Source organism: Pristiophorus japonicus, chromosome 15, assembly GCF_044704955.1.
Source record: "Pristiophorus japonicus isolate sPriJap1 chromosome 15, sPriJap1.hap1, whole genome shotgun sequence".
In the NCBI taxonomy this organism is placed as follows: domain Eukaryota; kingdom Metazoa; phylum Chordata; class Chondrichthyes; family Pristiophoridae; genus Pristiophorus; species Pristiophorus japonicus.
In genome coordinates, this window is record NC_091991.1 from 7287835 (window position 1) to 7304365 (window position 16531).

The 16531-nt window shown below is 50.5% G+C and overlaps 1 protein-coding gene across 1 annotated transcript in view; it reads left to right on the forward strand.

The window, feature by feature from the left end:
* nav3 (neuron navigator 3) overlaps positions 1-16531 on the forward strand; it is a 463067-nt gene that overhangs the window by 109665 nt on the left and 336871 nt on the right. Inside the window, exons 6-7 of the mRNA XM_070900107.1 lie at positions 1227-1295; positions 8707-8846. Of these exons, the coding sequence (XP_070756208.1) occupies positions 1227-1295; positions 8707-8846 (209 nt within the window). The remainder of the gene's footprint in view (positions 1-1226; positions 1296-8706; positions 8847-16531) is intronic.

A 16531-nucleotide genomic window follows, 5' to 3' on the forward strand; every position in this document is an offset into this window, starting at 1 on the left:
GATAGAGTTAGATGAGGAAAGACAGGAGCCTCGAGTGGAGCATAAACACCGACATGGACTTGTTGGGCCAAATGGCCTGTTTCTGTGCCGTATATACAAACTTCCAAAGACTGGCTGGATTTATCTAAGAGTTTGGAGCATGAATTGGCTTTGAGTATAGTTGCAACTTTTGATTAGTGTTAAGGAGTGCAGTTTAATGGCCGGTCTCGGAACCTGTGTTGACCACAAGCCTTAGCTTGTGTCTAATATTGTGGAGATGCTTCAGACAGCCACAGAGGAGTGATATCAAAACGTTACATGCCCTGCTCGAGCCTTTCTCACTGCTTCTCTCAGAAGGACCAATGCTCACCAGTCATGCCATCTCTCCTTATGTGGGGTTGCATTGGCCAGACAAACCGGTTGCCCAATTCTGACCTATCTTGAAGCACCAAGACTTTGAACCTTGGGAAGAGCAGTCACACACGACCCGATGATTTGGCTCAATCCTTTGGTCTTGGCTTGACTGCTTTTGAACTTAAGAACCCAACACCTTAGACCGACAGCAATTAAAGGGCTGAGAGCAGAGCGTTGACAGCCAGAGGTCGTCACTAATGGTTAAAGCTTCGATTAAAAAAGAAAGAAAGACTTGCATTTATAAAGCGCCTTTCACAACTACCAGATGCCTCAAAGCGCTTTTCAGCTAATGAAGTACTTTTGGAGTGTAGTCACTGTTGTAATGTGGGAAACGCGGCAGCCAACCTGCGCACAGCAAGCTCCCACACACAGCGATGTGATAATGACCAGATAATCTGCTTCAGTGATGTCGGCTGAGGGATAAATATTGGCCCTAGGACACCGGGGATAACTCCCCTGCTTTTCCTCGAAATAGTGCCGCGGGATCTTTTACGTCCAGCCGAGAGAGGGCAGACAGGGCCTCGGTTTTAACGTCACATCCGAAAGACAGATTGAACAAAAATAGCAGATCTCCTCATATCTCTGGGCAGGAGGGGAAAGCAAAGGAGAATCAGGCCGTGTTTCTTATCACCATCTTCATCGCCACCAGTCTGGCCCGATCTATCCTCTCATATTTATGTTCAATGTCACATGACTCTAACTGAATTACTTGTGCGTCGCTGTTCTTTCAGTTCTTTCAAAACCAGTTCGATGTAACTTGCCATTGTTGATAAAAAATACATTTGCGTGTAATCTTTACTGTTTCCTGTTCTCTTCTCTCTCTTGTTATGCAGTCTGGCAGCTAGATATGCAACTCAGTCCAAGCATGCTGGAAGTACAGCCATTCAGAAAAAGTCTACCAGGTCAGCTGGTAATTCTTATCCAATACCTGCTCCGTTTGTATGGATGATCAGTTTGCAAGCAGTGTTCAGGCGTAGCTTGGGTGCTTCCTGCATTAATGCCTCCCAATATTTAATGCCTTTCCTATTCGCTCGAGACTGGTTCCTGCAGGCTCGAGGGGCCGAATGGCCTGCTCCTGTTCCCATGGGGACTAGGAAGCTTAGGGCCAAGAAATTGATTATTTTTGTTCCTAAACTGATTCCTTCACTTTGCCATTCAGGGATACCGTGGCGTAGTGGTAGTGTTACTGGGCTAGTAATTCCGTGGCCGGGTTTAATAATCCGGAGACGTGAGTTCAAATCCTACCATGGTAGCTGGGGAATTTAAATTCAGTTATTTAAATAAATCTGGAATTGAAAAGCGAGTGTCAATATTGGTGACCATGAAACTTGTCATAAAAACTCATCTAGTTCACTAATGTTCTTGAAGGAAATCTGCCAGTCTGGCCTGCATATGACTCCAGACCCACAGCAATGTGGTTGACTCTTAACTGCCCTCTGAAACAGCCTATCGAGACACTCAGTTTCTCGAGGGCAACTCGGGATGGACAATAAATGCCGGCCTTGCCAGCGATGCCCACAACGAATAACTAAAACAAAAAAAATTTGGGAAACTGTAGCCAAGAACCAAATTTAAGAAGTAAGGCCTCACTGAATAGAGGGTTTGCCATTGGTTTTAGGTAAAGGGCGTGTAGTGTTAGCCAACATACTCCTGGAGGTTTCATCACTCCCGCCATTGGTCGCCCCACCCACCCATCCCCATTGCGACCCGCCTCCCCTCACGGCAACTCACCTGCCCGCAGCCAATCGGAGAGCGAATAGAATTCTCATCACCCGATTGGATGATTCACAGAAATATAGAAAATAGGTGCAGGAGTAGGCCATTTGGCCCTTTGAGCCTGCACCGCCATTCAATAAGATCATGGCTGATCATGCAACCTCAGTACCCCTTTCCTGCTTTCTCTCCATGCCCCTTGATCCCTTTAGCTGTAAGGGCCACATCTAACTCCCTTTTGAATATTCTTGATTGGCAGTCAATCAGCCCCCTTTTTCCCCCCATCTCAGACCGCTGGAGAACAAAACACCATATTTGTGAGTGGACCTTGTGATCTTTCTCCCGGGTGTTGCTCCCAGCAGTGCCCAGGAGATTAATCTTCAATTGCCGGAGACGCCAGGGCAAGGCGGGAGGGTTGACAACTGTCTGCATGTGGAAAACTAGCAAATACTTCACATATGATTCAGTGCGATCTGAGGGGGCAGATTCTAACGCTGATTAAGGTTCACGATTTTCACTCAAGGGGCATTTGCAGTGACTGTAAATGGTTAAAACAGACAGAGTGTGTGAGAGGTAGGGGAGGGGGGGGGGGGGGGGGTGGTGAAAAAAGCTAAGCAGAGCCAGTGTTGCTTCCTCATCAAAGGGCATTTGACTGAGTCAGCCGGTCTGTGTCATGTCGTTTTAAAGCTGTGCTTCATCACATCCTGTTGTGTATGTATAACCCAGCGTGACACACACACACACACACATCTCCATCCAGTGTCTGTCATGGTGTGGAAAGATCGTTCCAATGAAGTGAAAGAAAGGGGGTTTCTGGATCTGTGCGGGACGCACTCTTCTGGGAACTGGAGGCTGCCGTTATTTTGTCAGGTCGCTGCTGAGGTCAGCCAAGGCCTCCAGAGGGCTCCAGCCAGGCTGCAGTCACACGCTATAAATAGCAAGAGTTAACTGACAAGTTCGACCTCCGAGAGTGATTAGTGCCCTGCTGAAAATAACTGTTCGAAACGGGATCCCCCCTCCCTCCCCCCGCTCCACGCCACTCACTCAGATCCTACCCCAGCTTTCTCTCCTCCTTACACACCATAACCTTCAACACAGCTCTCTCTCCCCAAATGCGATAAGGTTCTCAGAATCATAGACATTTACGGCACAGAAGGAGGCCATTCGGCCCATCGTGTCCGTGCCGGCCGACCAAGAGCTACCCAGCCTAATCCCACTTTCCAGCTCTGGGTCCGTAGCCCTGCAGGTTACGGCACTTCAGGTGCACATCCAAGTACTTTTTAAATGTGGTGAGGGTTTCTGCCTCTACCACCCTTTGAGGCCGTGAGTTCCAGATCCTCACTGCCCTCTGGGTGAAGACATTTCTCCTCAACTCTCCTCTAAACCTTCTATCCATTACTTTAAATCTCTGCCCCCTGGTTATTGACCTCTCTGCCAAGGGGAAATAGGTCCTTCCTATCCACTCTGTCCAGGCCCTTCAGAATTTTATATAATTTCATTCTTCCTTGGAGTTAGTGTTTATGAAACTTTGAGTTGATCCCGATTTGTGAAGATAAATCCCAACTTCTCCTGGCTTTGCAAAGTCCCGCCGAATTATGGGACTGAGAATCCATGGAAGCTTCTGGCACAGAAGGAGGCCACTTGGCCCCTCGTGCCTTTGCCGGCTCTGTAACAGAGCGATCCAGTTAGTCCCACTCCCCCCTCCCCCTGCCCTTTCCCCACAGCCCTGCGACCTTTCTGCCTTCTCAAGGATTTATCCAATTCCCCTTTTGAAAGTTATTGTTGGATCTGAATTGAATTCTTGAAAGAGAAACGTGTTGCTGCCCTGTAAAGGCGATTCTCTCCTGTTCGCCCCGCCCCCGATTTGCCGGAAGTCTAACGGTTTGGGCAGGTGGATGAGGTGGGGTGTAAGAGGGCAGTTCGATGGTCTCGCACTGCCTGATGGCCAGTCCCGGGACAATGCAGCCAGAGGCTGACACACATGTCACCGTGATCCAGTTGGACATCAAGAGCAGAAAGGGCGAGAGAAGGACAGAAGGCAAACGTTTTGCTATTGTGAAATACTTTGCAAACTATTTTCTAACGGTAAAGTTTGGCACGGAGTGCACCCATTGCCCAGCAGGTCGCCTCACTTGTTACAGTCTGCAGGACCCGCAGCCTGAAATTTACAACTGCTCTCTGATTGGTTTATCAGTGGCGACAATGACCTCAATTTTCCTATTTAAAAGGGTGGTCTAAAAGTCACAGGAGAGAAACGGAGACCGAGTGTCAGAGAGAGAGAGAGAGAGAGAGAGAGGGAGAGAAACAGAGGGAGACAGACAGAGAGAGATAGAGGGAGACAGAGAGAGAGACAGTGAGAGACAGAGAAACAGACAGAGAGAGAGACGGAGGGCGACGGACAAAGGGAGACAGAGAGTAACGGAGAGAGAGAGAGATCGAGAGAGACAGAGGGAGAGGGAGAGAGAGAGAGAGGGAGACAGACAGAGAGGGATAGAGGGAGTCAGAGAGAGAGAGAGAGAGAGAGACAGAGGGTGTCAAGAGAGAGAGAGAAACAGAGAGAGAGACCGAGAGTCACAGAGGGACTCAGAGAGAGAGAGACAGAGAGGGACAGAGGGAGTCAGAGAGAGAGAGAGACTGAGAGAGACAGAGGGAGTCAGAGAGAGAGAGAGGGGGTCAGAGAGAGAGAGAGAGAGAAACAGAGAGAGAGAGAGAGACAGAGAGTCAGAGAGAGAAACAGAAAAAGACACAGAGACACAGAGGGAGACACAGAGAAAGAAAGGTAAAGAGAAATAAATGGACAGATGAGAGAGACAGAAAGATAGAGAGAAACAGAGAAAAAGAGGGTGAGACAGAGAGAGGGAGGGATAGAGGTATTTCAGTTCAGGTATCAGATTACAATAAACTTCTGAATGACATGTTGCAGTCTCTGATGTGGACACATCCCTTTGTCTCCTTAAACGATAATTCTCCTTTCACAACGTGCTGAGTTTTGCACTGTGCCATGCCTTTAAGAATTCAGAAGGTGGCAGCATGACACTGTAGATAACGGGGCATCGTGTTAACTCCTCTACCGTTCCTGTTCTCGGGACATCCACAGAGGTAACTTCAGCGGGAGACCGTTGGGGACGCCCACGTGCTTCGTATCGAGGGAGCTTCCCGCCCAACCCCCCACCCCATCCCCGGGAGATCAGGGAGAATCTCGGGGGATTTCTATAAGTGGCACCTTAATTTGTGTAGTCACAAGTCAGACCCCAATGTGCAGCTCAGTCACTTAAAATAGGGAAGCCTTATCGAGTAGTGCTCTGTCAACGATTGCAAGATCTGCTTCCCTGCTCGTGAAGGGGGTTTTCATTTTACTTTTCCTTCTTTGTAGGGTTATGTAATGTATTTGCTTCATGGGTTCTTTGCTTAAGAATTCATAGCAACACATTGCTATTGAGAACTAGTTAGTTTATTTAACAATCACACTGCACATTACCAGTTCATCCACTAGGCTCACAACTGCATACCTCATCGTGGATGACCTAGACCCAACTGGTTGGGGTTTTATTGAATCTTGTGAACATCACGTGATGGGTTAAGCCACTCACAATGCAACAGCTCTACAACTATTTTGTTGCAACGTAAATCAAATGCCCCTTTTTGGCAAGGGCATTAGAACCCACAAGTTAACGTTTTGAACTTTAACGAAACCTTAAATCAAATTAAAATTCAGTTGCCGGGGGTGATGATGCACTCCAGTCCCTCCGGCGCCCACCTCTCGCGGAAGGCCGCGAGCGTACCGGTGGACACCGCGTGCTCCATCTCCAGGGACACCCTGGCTCTCGGATGTAACCGCGGAAGAGAGGCAGGCAGTCGGGCCGAACGACCCCCTCGACCGCCCGCTGCCTGGACCGGCTGATGGCCCCCTTGGCCGTGCCCAGGAGCAGTCCTACGAGGAGGCCCTCGGACCTACCCGCTCCCCTCCGCACCGGGTGGCAACAGCTCGACAAACCTGCGAGCATACTCACAGGTGTATCCATTGCAGGTTAGTTCTCAAGTCAGCGTGATGTTGCTTTCTGCTCGGAGAGGTTCCGGCGTCCTCGTTACTGAGTCTGTGTGAGGACCGATGGGCCTCGGGCTCTGGAGCTGCTTAACAAGCCCTTTTTCTTTTTGCGAAAGCAAAATACTGCGGACGCTGAAAGTCTGGAATAAGAAGAGAAAATATCGGAAACACTCAATGGATCAGGTAACATCTGTAGGGGGGGGGGGAAACAGAGTTAATGTTTCAGGTCGGTGCACCTTCGAGAGGGTCACAGGCTGGAAACATTAACTCTGTTTCTCACTGCTCGGATGCTGCCTGATCCACTGAGTGTTTCCAGCATTCTCTCTCTTTAGTTCCTCTTCTTTTTGCCCTGCTATGTGACAGCATGAAATGATTCCCAGGGCAAGTTTGACAAGCCACAAAACTGCGCTCAACTTCCAAACACAAACTCGGGAAGTACAGAGAGACGCCCTGATTTCCCAAAGCGTTGGTCATCGGAACACAGCAGGGACTGGAGGAGGCCATTCAGCCCCTCGAGCTTGTCCCATCATTCAATCAGATTGTGGCTGATCTGTCGCTCAACTCCATTTACCCGCCTTAGTTCCGTAATCCTTAATGCCCTTACCTACAGTTTTGAGCTATTCTATTGACCCCGCCCCCATCCCAGCCTCAACAGCTTTTTGGGGGGAGGGAGGGGTTGAGGTGAATAGTATCGATGCATTTAAGGAGAAGCTGGATAAACAGATGAGGGAGAAAGGGATAGAGGGACATGTTGATGGGGTGAGATGGAGAGGGGTGGGAGGGGGCTGGGGGGTTGGTGTGGAGCATAAACCCCGGCACGGATCCGTTGGGTCGAATGGTCTGTTTCTCCTCTAACCCCGGATTGGATTTTCAGGAGAAGGGATTGTGTTACTTTCTGATAGGTGAACGGCGGACTTACGCAACGGGAGAGAATTTCCCTCCCCTTCACCCGCCCACCAATCCCCCGCCGTAACTTTGCCAGAAGGTCAGCAGGAACCCCGAAGTGTCAGGCTTTCGGCAGGAATTCTGCCGATCTCGCTCCCGCATGTGCCGATAGGGTGAGATGGAGATGGGCGGGAGGAGCATAATCACCGGCACGGACCCGTCGGGCCGAATGGTCTGTTTCTGTGCTGTAACATTCCAGGTGATCCCCCTACTTGGAGTGTTCTTCAGTTGTCACGGACTGAAGCAATTCTGAAGCAGAGCGAGGCGAGACACCCTCCCTCAAGAAGTTCCACATCCTTTGGGCCGAGCACAGACTCTCGGTTCAGGCTGTATTTAAGAAAGAAAAAGATACTTGCATTTATTTATACAACGCCCTTCACGACCACCGGACATCACAAAGCGCTTTACAGCCAATGAAGTATTTTTGGAATGCAGTCACTGTTGTAATGTGGGAAATGCGGCAGCCAATTTGTGCACAGCAAGCTCCCACATACAGCAATGTGATAATGACTGGATAATCTGTTTTGTTACGTTGATTGAGGGATAAATACTGGCCCAGGATACTGGGGAGAACTCCCCTGCTCTTCTTCGAAATAGTGCCATGAGATCTTTTATGCCCACCTGAGAGAGCAGACGGGGCCTCGGTTTAACGTCTCATCTGAAAGACGGCACCTCCGACAGTGCGGCGCTCCCTCAGTATTGCCCCCCCCGACAGTGCGGCGCTCCCTCAGTACTGCCCCTCCGACACTGCAGCACTCCCTCAGTATTGCCCCTCCGACAGTGCGGCGTTCCCTCAGTACTGTCCCTCCGACACTGCAGCACTCCCTCAGTATTGCCCCTCCGACAGTGCGGCGTTCCCTCAGTACTGTCCCTCCGACACTGCAGCACTCCCTCAGTATTGCCCCTCCGACAGTGCGGCGTTCCCTCAGTACTGCACTGGAGTACAGTTTAGCTGTAAGCTGGCTTGTAGCAAAGCCGCTTTCATAGAGTTACATCGAGTGTACAGCAGAGAAACAGGCCATTTGGCCCATCGGTCCGTGCCGGTGTTTATGCTCCACTCGAGCCTCCTTCCACCATTACTTCATCTCACCCTATCAGCATATCCTTTCACTACAACTATAGTACAAATGGAACCTTAACATGTGAGCCAGTTAAAATAACTGAAATCTCTCAGGCTGCTGTTAATAACCCCAAAAAATCAGCATTTTCAATTTGTATTGTTTAATTCTTAATATTTTGACAGGAAGGGCATGAATTTGGTGATTTTACTTTGAACACGAGTGTCTCTCTGCACCTTACTGTTTGCACAGTTCTGATTGGACAATGTGTGCGGGGAGGGCAGAGGGGATCAGGAGGTAAACATTAACCAATCGGAAAGGCCTCGGACGGAATCTTGTTAATATTGGACGGGAGTTGAGTCGGGAGGTTTCCTGTTGAATGGACAGACGGGGTGAAGCCGGGGCAGACAGTGGCTGGGGTGGGTAGTGTGAGAGCGCGAGGCACCGATTGTAACCAGGCTAGCCGGCGGGAGGGAAGGAAGCAGATAACCCGCTCGCCTTGCCTCGCTACCTACTGTCCAGCTCTCTCTAACCCTTCTCTTGCCCTTGCAGGCTCCCGGGACCCTCCAGGGTGTCAGCTGCAGGCAGTGCTACCAAGGTCCAAGGAGCCAACAACTTGAACAGACGAAGTCAAAGTTTCAACAGCATCGACAAGAACAAGCCCCCGCAGTATGCAGCCGGCAACGAAAGAGGTAACAATTCCATCCGAATAGTTCACTTCGCTCTGCCTTCCAGTGTTACTCGATTTCACAATTCTCATCCCTGTTTACAAATCCCTCCGTGGCCTCGCCCCTCCCTATCTCTGTAATCTCCTTCAGCCTCACAACCCCTCCCGAGATGTCTGCGCTCCTCTAATTCTGCCCTCCTGAGCATCCCTGATTATAATCGCTCCACCATCGGTGGCCGTGCCTTCTGTTGCCTGAGCCCCAAGCTCTGGAACTCCCTGCCTAAACCTCTCCGTCTCTTCACCTCTCTTTCCTCCTTCAAAACGCTCCTTAAAACCTACCTCTTTGACCAAGCTTTTGGTCACCTGCCCTAATTTCTTCTTATCTGGCTCGGTGTCAAGTTATTTTTTTGTCTTATAATGCTCCTGTGAAGCGCCTTGGGATGTTAAAGGCGCTATATAAATGCAAATTGTTGTTGTTGCTCAGATTTATATAAGTGCCTTTCACGATCTCAGGATGTCCCAAGCGCTTTACAGCCAATAAAGTACTTTTGAAATGTTGTTACTGTTGTAATGTGGGAAACACAGCAGCAAATTTGAGGGCAGCAAGCTCCCACAAACAGCAATGTGATAATGACCAGATAATCTGTTTTTTAATGATGTTGATTGAGGATTAAGTATTGGCTCAGGACATCGGGGATAACTCCCCTGCTCTTCTTCCAATAGCACCATGGGATCTTTTACATCCACCCAAGAGAGCAGACGGGGCCTCGGTTTAACGTCCCATGTGAAAGACGGCACCTCCAACAGTGCAGCGCTCCCTCAGTACTGCTCCTCTGACAGTGCAGTGCTCCCTCAGTACTGCCCCTCTGACAGTGCGGTGCTCCCTCAGTACTGCCCCTCTGACAGTGCGGCACTCCCTCAATACTACCCCTCCGACAGTACAGCACTCCCTCAGTACTGCCCCTCTGACAGTGCGGCGCTCCCTCAGTACTACCCCTCCGACAGTACAGCACTCCCTCAGTACTGCCCGTCTGACAGTGCAGCTCTCCCTCATTACTGGCCCTCCGACAGTGCAGCGCTCCCTCAGTACTGCCCCTCCGACAGTGCGGCGTTTTCTCAGTACTGACCCTCCAACAGTTTGGCGCTCCCTCAGTACTGCCCCTCCGACAGTGCGGCGTTTTCTCAGTACTGACCCTCCAACAGTGTGGCGCTCCCTCAATACTGACCCTCCGACGGTGCAGCGCTTCCTCAGTCCTGCCCCTCTGACAGTGCGGCACTCCCTCAGTACTGACCCTCCGACAGTGCGGCACTCCCTCAGTACTGGCCCTCCGACAGTGCGGCACTCCCTCAGTACTGGCCCTCCGACAGTGCGGCACTCCCTCAGTACTGCCCCTCCGACAGTGCGGCGTTTTCTCAGTACTGACCCTCCAACAGTGTGGCGCTCCCTCAATACTGACCCTCCGACGGTGCAGCGCTTCCTCAGTCCTGCCCCTCTGACAGTGCGGCACTCCCTCAGTACTGACCCTCCGACAGTGCGGCACTCCCTCAGTACTGCCCCTCCGACAGTGCGGCGCTCCCTCAGTAACTGCACTGGGAGCGTCGGCCTGGATTTTGTGCTCAGGTGCAGTGGGACTTGAACCCACGACCTTCTGGCTCCGAGGCGAGAGCGCTGCCTGCGCAAATAAATAAAACGATTTGCTTTTGCCAAGTGAGCGCGAGGAGAGAGTGCATCTGTTCCAGTGAGACTCTGGTTTCAAATATACCGAGGCCACACGATTGGGCCGGGCAGGAAGATAATTCCATTTCTGTGCCACATTGCGGACATTCCTACCGGCCCGTCATGCCTGATGTCACTGTGGTTTTGTGTACACTGCCGGGTGTTCGCTGGGCCCACAGCCATGTGTGAAAGAAGGCACAATGGCTCCCTCTATTTGGCCCACACACACGCCTCCTGTGTGTGTCTGCGGGGCTCACCGGCCACGACATCATCTTTTATTTTGGCAAAGAGAAAGCAAGGAGCTGCCCTGTCTCATCTCGGAATGAACAAACTGCGAGGGTCTTCGCCGCCGGTGAAGGCGGGTTTTATCGGAGCTAGCTGGAGCAAAGAGCAGGCGATCGTGATGTGTCTGCAGTCACCGACCTCCCACCCTTCTCTGGACCACCTAATTGCCCAGCATCGAGGCCCGTTAATCTGGCTGTGCAGCGCGCAGTTTTTGTGGAGAATGGTTGGGTGAGAAGTGGATCATTCGCGATTTACTAACCGTGCCGCACCCCTGCTGTTAAGCCTCGGGTGTGGAGAAATACAAGTAGGTTTTTTGGTGAGGCAGATCGGAGCTGTGGCCTCCCGTCGCTCGAAGACCGAGACCCCAGGCTCAAGGGGGGGGGGGGGCCCTCGGCTGGAGATACAGCAGACATTGCACAGCTTAAAGGAAATCGCGAAGGTAAGTCGTGAACCAGACACGAACGTTCCAGAATAGGATGTGAATAGGTACGAAGGAAAGTCGTAGCTAAGGACGCGTACTGAACGTTGTCTTGCTCGTTGGCGATGTTAGCACGGAAGGATGTCAAGGCCCAAGAGAGGGTACAGAGGAGGTTTACCAGGATAAGCAAAATTCGGTCAGGCAGAGTCAGCATGGATTTATGAAGGGGAAGTCATGTTTGACAAATTTGCTGGAATTCTTTGAGGATGTAATGAACAGGATGGATAAAGGGGAACCAGTGGATGTGGTGTATTTGGACTTCCAGAAGGCATTTGACAAGGTGCCACATAAAAGGTTACTGCACAAGATAAAAGTTCACGGGGTTGGGGGTAATATATTAGCATGGATAGAGGATTGGCTAACTAACAGGGAACAGAGAGTCAGGATAAATGGTTCATTCTCTGGTTGGCAACCAGTAACTAGTCGGGTGCCACAGGGATCAGTGCTGGGACACCAACTATTTACAATCTGTATAAATGACTTGGAAGAAGGGACTGAGTGTAACGTAGCCAAGTTTGTTGACGATACAAAAATGGGAGGAAAAACAACGTGTGAGGAGGACACAAAAAATCTGCAGGAGGACATAGACAGGCTGAGTGAGTGGGCAAAAATTTGGCAGGTGGAGTATAATGTTGGAAAGTGTGAGGTCATGCACTTTGTCAGAAAAAAATCAAAGAGCAAGTTATTATTTAAATGGAGAAAGATTGCAAAGTGCCGCAGTACAGCGGGACCTGGGGGTACTTGTGCATAAAACACAAAAGGATAGTATGCAGGTACAGCAAGTGATCAGGAAGGCTAATGGAATCTTGGCATTGTTGTAAGGGGGATGGAATATAAAAGCAGAGAAGTCTTGCTACAGTTATACAGGGTATTGGTGAGGCCACACCTTGAATACTGCGTGCAGTTTTGGTTTTCACATTTGCGAAAGGATATACTTGCTTTGGAGGCAGTTCAGAGAAGGTTCAGTAGGTTGATTCCGGAGATGAGGGGGTTGACTTATGAGGAAAGGTTGAGTAGATTGGGCCTCTACTCATTAACATTCAGAAGAATGAGAGGTGATCTTATCGAAAGATGATTATGAGGGGGCTTGACAAGGTGGATGCAGAGAGGATGTTTCCACTGATAGGGGAGACTAGAACTAGAGGGCATGATCTTAGAATAAGGGGCCGCCCATTTAAAACAGAGATGAGGAGGAATTACCTCTCTCAGAGTGTTGTAAATCTGTGGAATTCGCTGCCTCAGAGAGCTGTGGAAGCCGGCACATTGAATAAATTTAAGACAGAAATAGACTGTTTCTTAACCGATAAGGGAATAAGGGGTGATGGGGAGCGGACGGGGAAGTGGAGCTGAGTCCATGATCAGATCAGCCATGATCGTATTAAATGGCGGAGCAGGCTCGAGGGGCTGAATGGCCTACTCCTGCTCCTATTTCTTATGTTCTTATATGTTGTTATACCGGGGGTGAGGTGGTTCAGTTATATCGAGAGATTGGAGCAGCTGGGATTGTTCTCCCTGGAGCAGAGAAGATGACCTGATCGAGGTGTCCAACATGATGAGGTGTTTTTATCGACCAAGAAGGAAGAAACTGTTTCCTCCGGCAAGTGGGTGGGTAACCAGAGGCCGGAGATTTAAAATAATTGGTAAAAGAAGGAAATGGGTAATAAGGAGATATTTTTTCACACAGAGGGTTGTTGTGATCTGGAACGTACCATCTGATAGGACAGTGGAAGCACATTCCACAGGAACTTGAGAAAGGCCATTGGACTTGCACTGGAAGAGGACTGGTTGGCAGGGTTATGGGGAAAAAGCTGGGGTGTGGGGCTAAACAGCTCTTTCAAAGAGCCAGCACAGGCATGGTGGGCCGAGTGGCCTCTGTCCGTGCTGTAAGACACTTTGGGGCCGAAATTGCCCTTCAGCCCAAACGGGGCGGGTAACTCGAACTAACATGGGGCGGAGAATACCGGCAAGTTGGCCTCTTTATGTGTTTTCATTCAAAACGACCCCGTGTTTTGGTCGGCTGAGGGGCGGAAGTGCGACGCTGATGACATCAGCGCGGCGCGGACATGGTGACCCGTAGCGACGCCCCACCCCTTCAGTTAAAGGTGAGGGCCTCGGCGAGCTCTGCAGCCACTTTAGTGGCAAACACTGGCCACCAGGGAGGGTTTCGGCTGGGCCGGCGGTCCGGTACCCGAGAGGGGGCGCCGTGCTGCCTGTTGGCGGCCCGGCCGAATCTGTGGCTGAGATTGTGGGGGCCGACTTCAGAGTCGGCCGTCCATTAAGATAAATTGGTGGCCGTGCCGGAGCTCCCTCCCCTTTAAGGGCAGACGCGCCGCCCAGCCACACACAGCTCCCTGCCGGGAAACGCTGTCGGGGGCACCGAGCGGCAGCGGATCCGCTCCCACGGGGCACTCTCCCTCGCGGGGCGGGACGGGGTCAGTGCGGGCCCGACGGGGCGGAAACATGGGGCGGTCATGGACCTTACAGAGAGGGTCAATTTCAGCCCCTGTGATTCTACGGATGCTGGATGCAAAGTGAAAATAGCGGGGTTATGCAAATTGCACCATGGGTGATCACATGACGAAGGGACAAGATACCGCCAGTAAGGATTTTCCCGGGCCGATCATAGAATGGTAGAGCACGGCAGAAGGCCATTCACTTGTCTCCCCAATGTGGTGCCCACTGACCTCCGCGATTCCTCGGCCTTCCGCTCTCTCGGAGCGCTCGGGGCTGCTACGCACATAGCGCAGGTCCCATGGACGCAGCATGAAGAGTGATTGAACCCACCATCGGCCCTTCCCATTGAGAGAGGGAATGAGCCCGTACATACAGCAGTGCCGATACCGCCCCTCTCACACACTTTCACGCTCTAAGGGAAGTGGTAGCGTTTGATTTAACGCTCCACTTCCATCATGGAGCGCTAAAGCTGAGGTTCCCAGCAGCAGCAAATCTTTTTCGCCTGGCGATACCTTTGTGAATTTTCAAATGTTATCGCCCCCAAACGGCAATTTCTAGCTCACAGAACGTACAGCACAGGAACAGACCATTCGGCCCATCGGGTCCGTGCCGGTGTTTACGCTCCACACGAGCCTCCTCCCACCCCTCTTCATCTCACCCCATCAACATATCCTTCCATTTCTTTCTCCCTCGTGTTTATCCAGCTTCCACTTAAATGCCTCTATCCTGGCAACTGTCTGAAGCGCAACCAGACTGTTCTCAACCTTGGGTTCATATTTGACCCGACTTGAGCTTCCGACCCGATATCCGTGCTATCACTAACACCGCCTATTTCCACCTCTGTAACATCGCCTGACTCCGCCCCTGCCTCAGCTCATCTGCTCATCTATGCCTTTGTTACCTCTAAACGTGACTATTCCAATGCACTCCTGGCTGGCCTCCCACTTTCTACCCTCCATAAACTTGAGGTCAGCCAAAACTCGGCTGCCCGTGTCCTAACGCGCACCAAGTCCCAGTTAAGCAATGCCTTGAATTAAAAATTCTCATCCTTGTTTTCAAATCATCTCCATGGCCTCGCCCCTCCCTATCTCTGTAATCTCCTCCAGCCCCACAACTCCCCGAGATGTCTGCGCTCCTCTAATTCTGCTCTCCCGAGCATCCCTGATTATAATCGCTCCACCATCGGTGGCCGTGCCTTCTGTTGCCTGGGCCCCAAGCTCTGAAACTCTCTGCCTAAACCTCTCCACCTCTCTGTCCTCCTTTAAGACGCTCCTTAAAACCTACATCTTTGGCCAAGCTTTTGGTCATCCGCCCCAATATCTCCTTACAAAAGCAAAACACTGTGGATGCTGGAATCTGAAATAAAAACAGAAAATGCTGGAAATCTCAGCGGGTCGGGCAGAAACATAGAAACATAGAAAATAGGTGCAGGAGTAGGCCATTCGGCCCTTCTAGCCTGCACCGCCATTCAATGAGTTCATGGCTGAACATTCAACTTCAGTACCCCATTCCTGCTTTCTCGCCATACCCCTTGATCCCCCTAGTAGTAAGGACCTCATCTAACTCCTTTTTGAATATATTTAGTGAATTGGCCTCAACAACTTTCTGTGGTAGAGAATTCCACAGGTTCACCACTCTCTGGGTGAAGAAGTTCCTCCGCATCTCGGTCCTAAATGGCTTACCCCTTATCCTTAGACTGTGACCTCTGGTTCTGGACTTCCCCAACATTGGGAACATTCTTCCTGCATCTGACCTGTCTAACCCCGTCAGAATTTTAAATGTTTCTATGAGGTCCCCTCTCATTCTTCTGAACTCCAGTGAATACAAGCCCAGTTGATCCAGTCTTTCTTGATAGGTCAGTCCCGCCATCCCGGGAATCAGTCTGGTGAACCTTCGCTGCACTCCCTCAATAGCAAGAATGTCCTTCCTCAGGTTAGGAGACCAAAACTGTACACAATACTCCAGGTGTGGCCTCACCAATGCCCTGTACAACTGTAGCAACACCTCCCTGCCCCTGTACTCAAATCCCCTTGCTATGAAGGCCAACATGCCATTTGCTTTCTTAACCGTCTGCTGTACCTGCATGCCAACCTTCAATGACTGATGTACCATGACACCCAGGTCTCTTTGCACCTCCCCTTTTCCTAATCTGTCACCATTCAGATAATAGTCTGTCTCTCTGTTTTTACCACCAAAGTGGATAACCTCACATTTATCCACATTATACTTCATCTGCCATGCATTTGCCCACTCACCTAACCTATCCAAGTCGCTCTGCAGCCTCACAGCATCCTCCTCGCAGCTCACACTGCCACCCAACTTAGTGTCATCCGCAAATTTGGAGATACTACATTTAATCCCCTCATCTAAATCATTAATGTACAGTGTAAACAGCTGGGGCCCCAGCACAGAACCTTGCGATACCCCACTAGTCACTGCCTGCCATTCTGAAAAGTACCCATTTACTCCTACTCTTTGCTTTCTGTCTGACAACCAGTTCTCAATCCACGTCAGCACACTACCCCCAATCCCATGTGCTTTAACTTTGCACATCAATCTCTTGTGTGGGACCTTGTCGAACGCCTTCTGAAAGTCCAAATATACCACATCAACTGGTTCTCCCTTGTCCACTCTACTGGAAACATCCTCAAAAAATTCCAGAAGATTTGTCAAGCATGATTTCCCTTTCACAAATCCATGCTGACTTGGACCTATCATGTCACCTCTTTCCAAATGCACTGCTATGACATCCTTAATAATTGATTCCATCATTTTA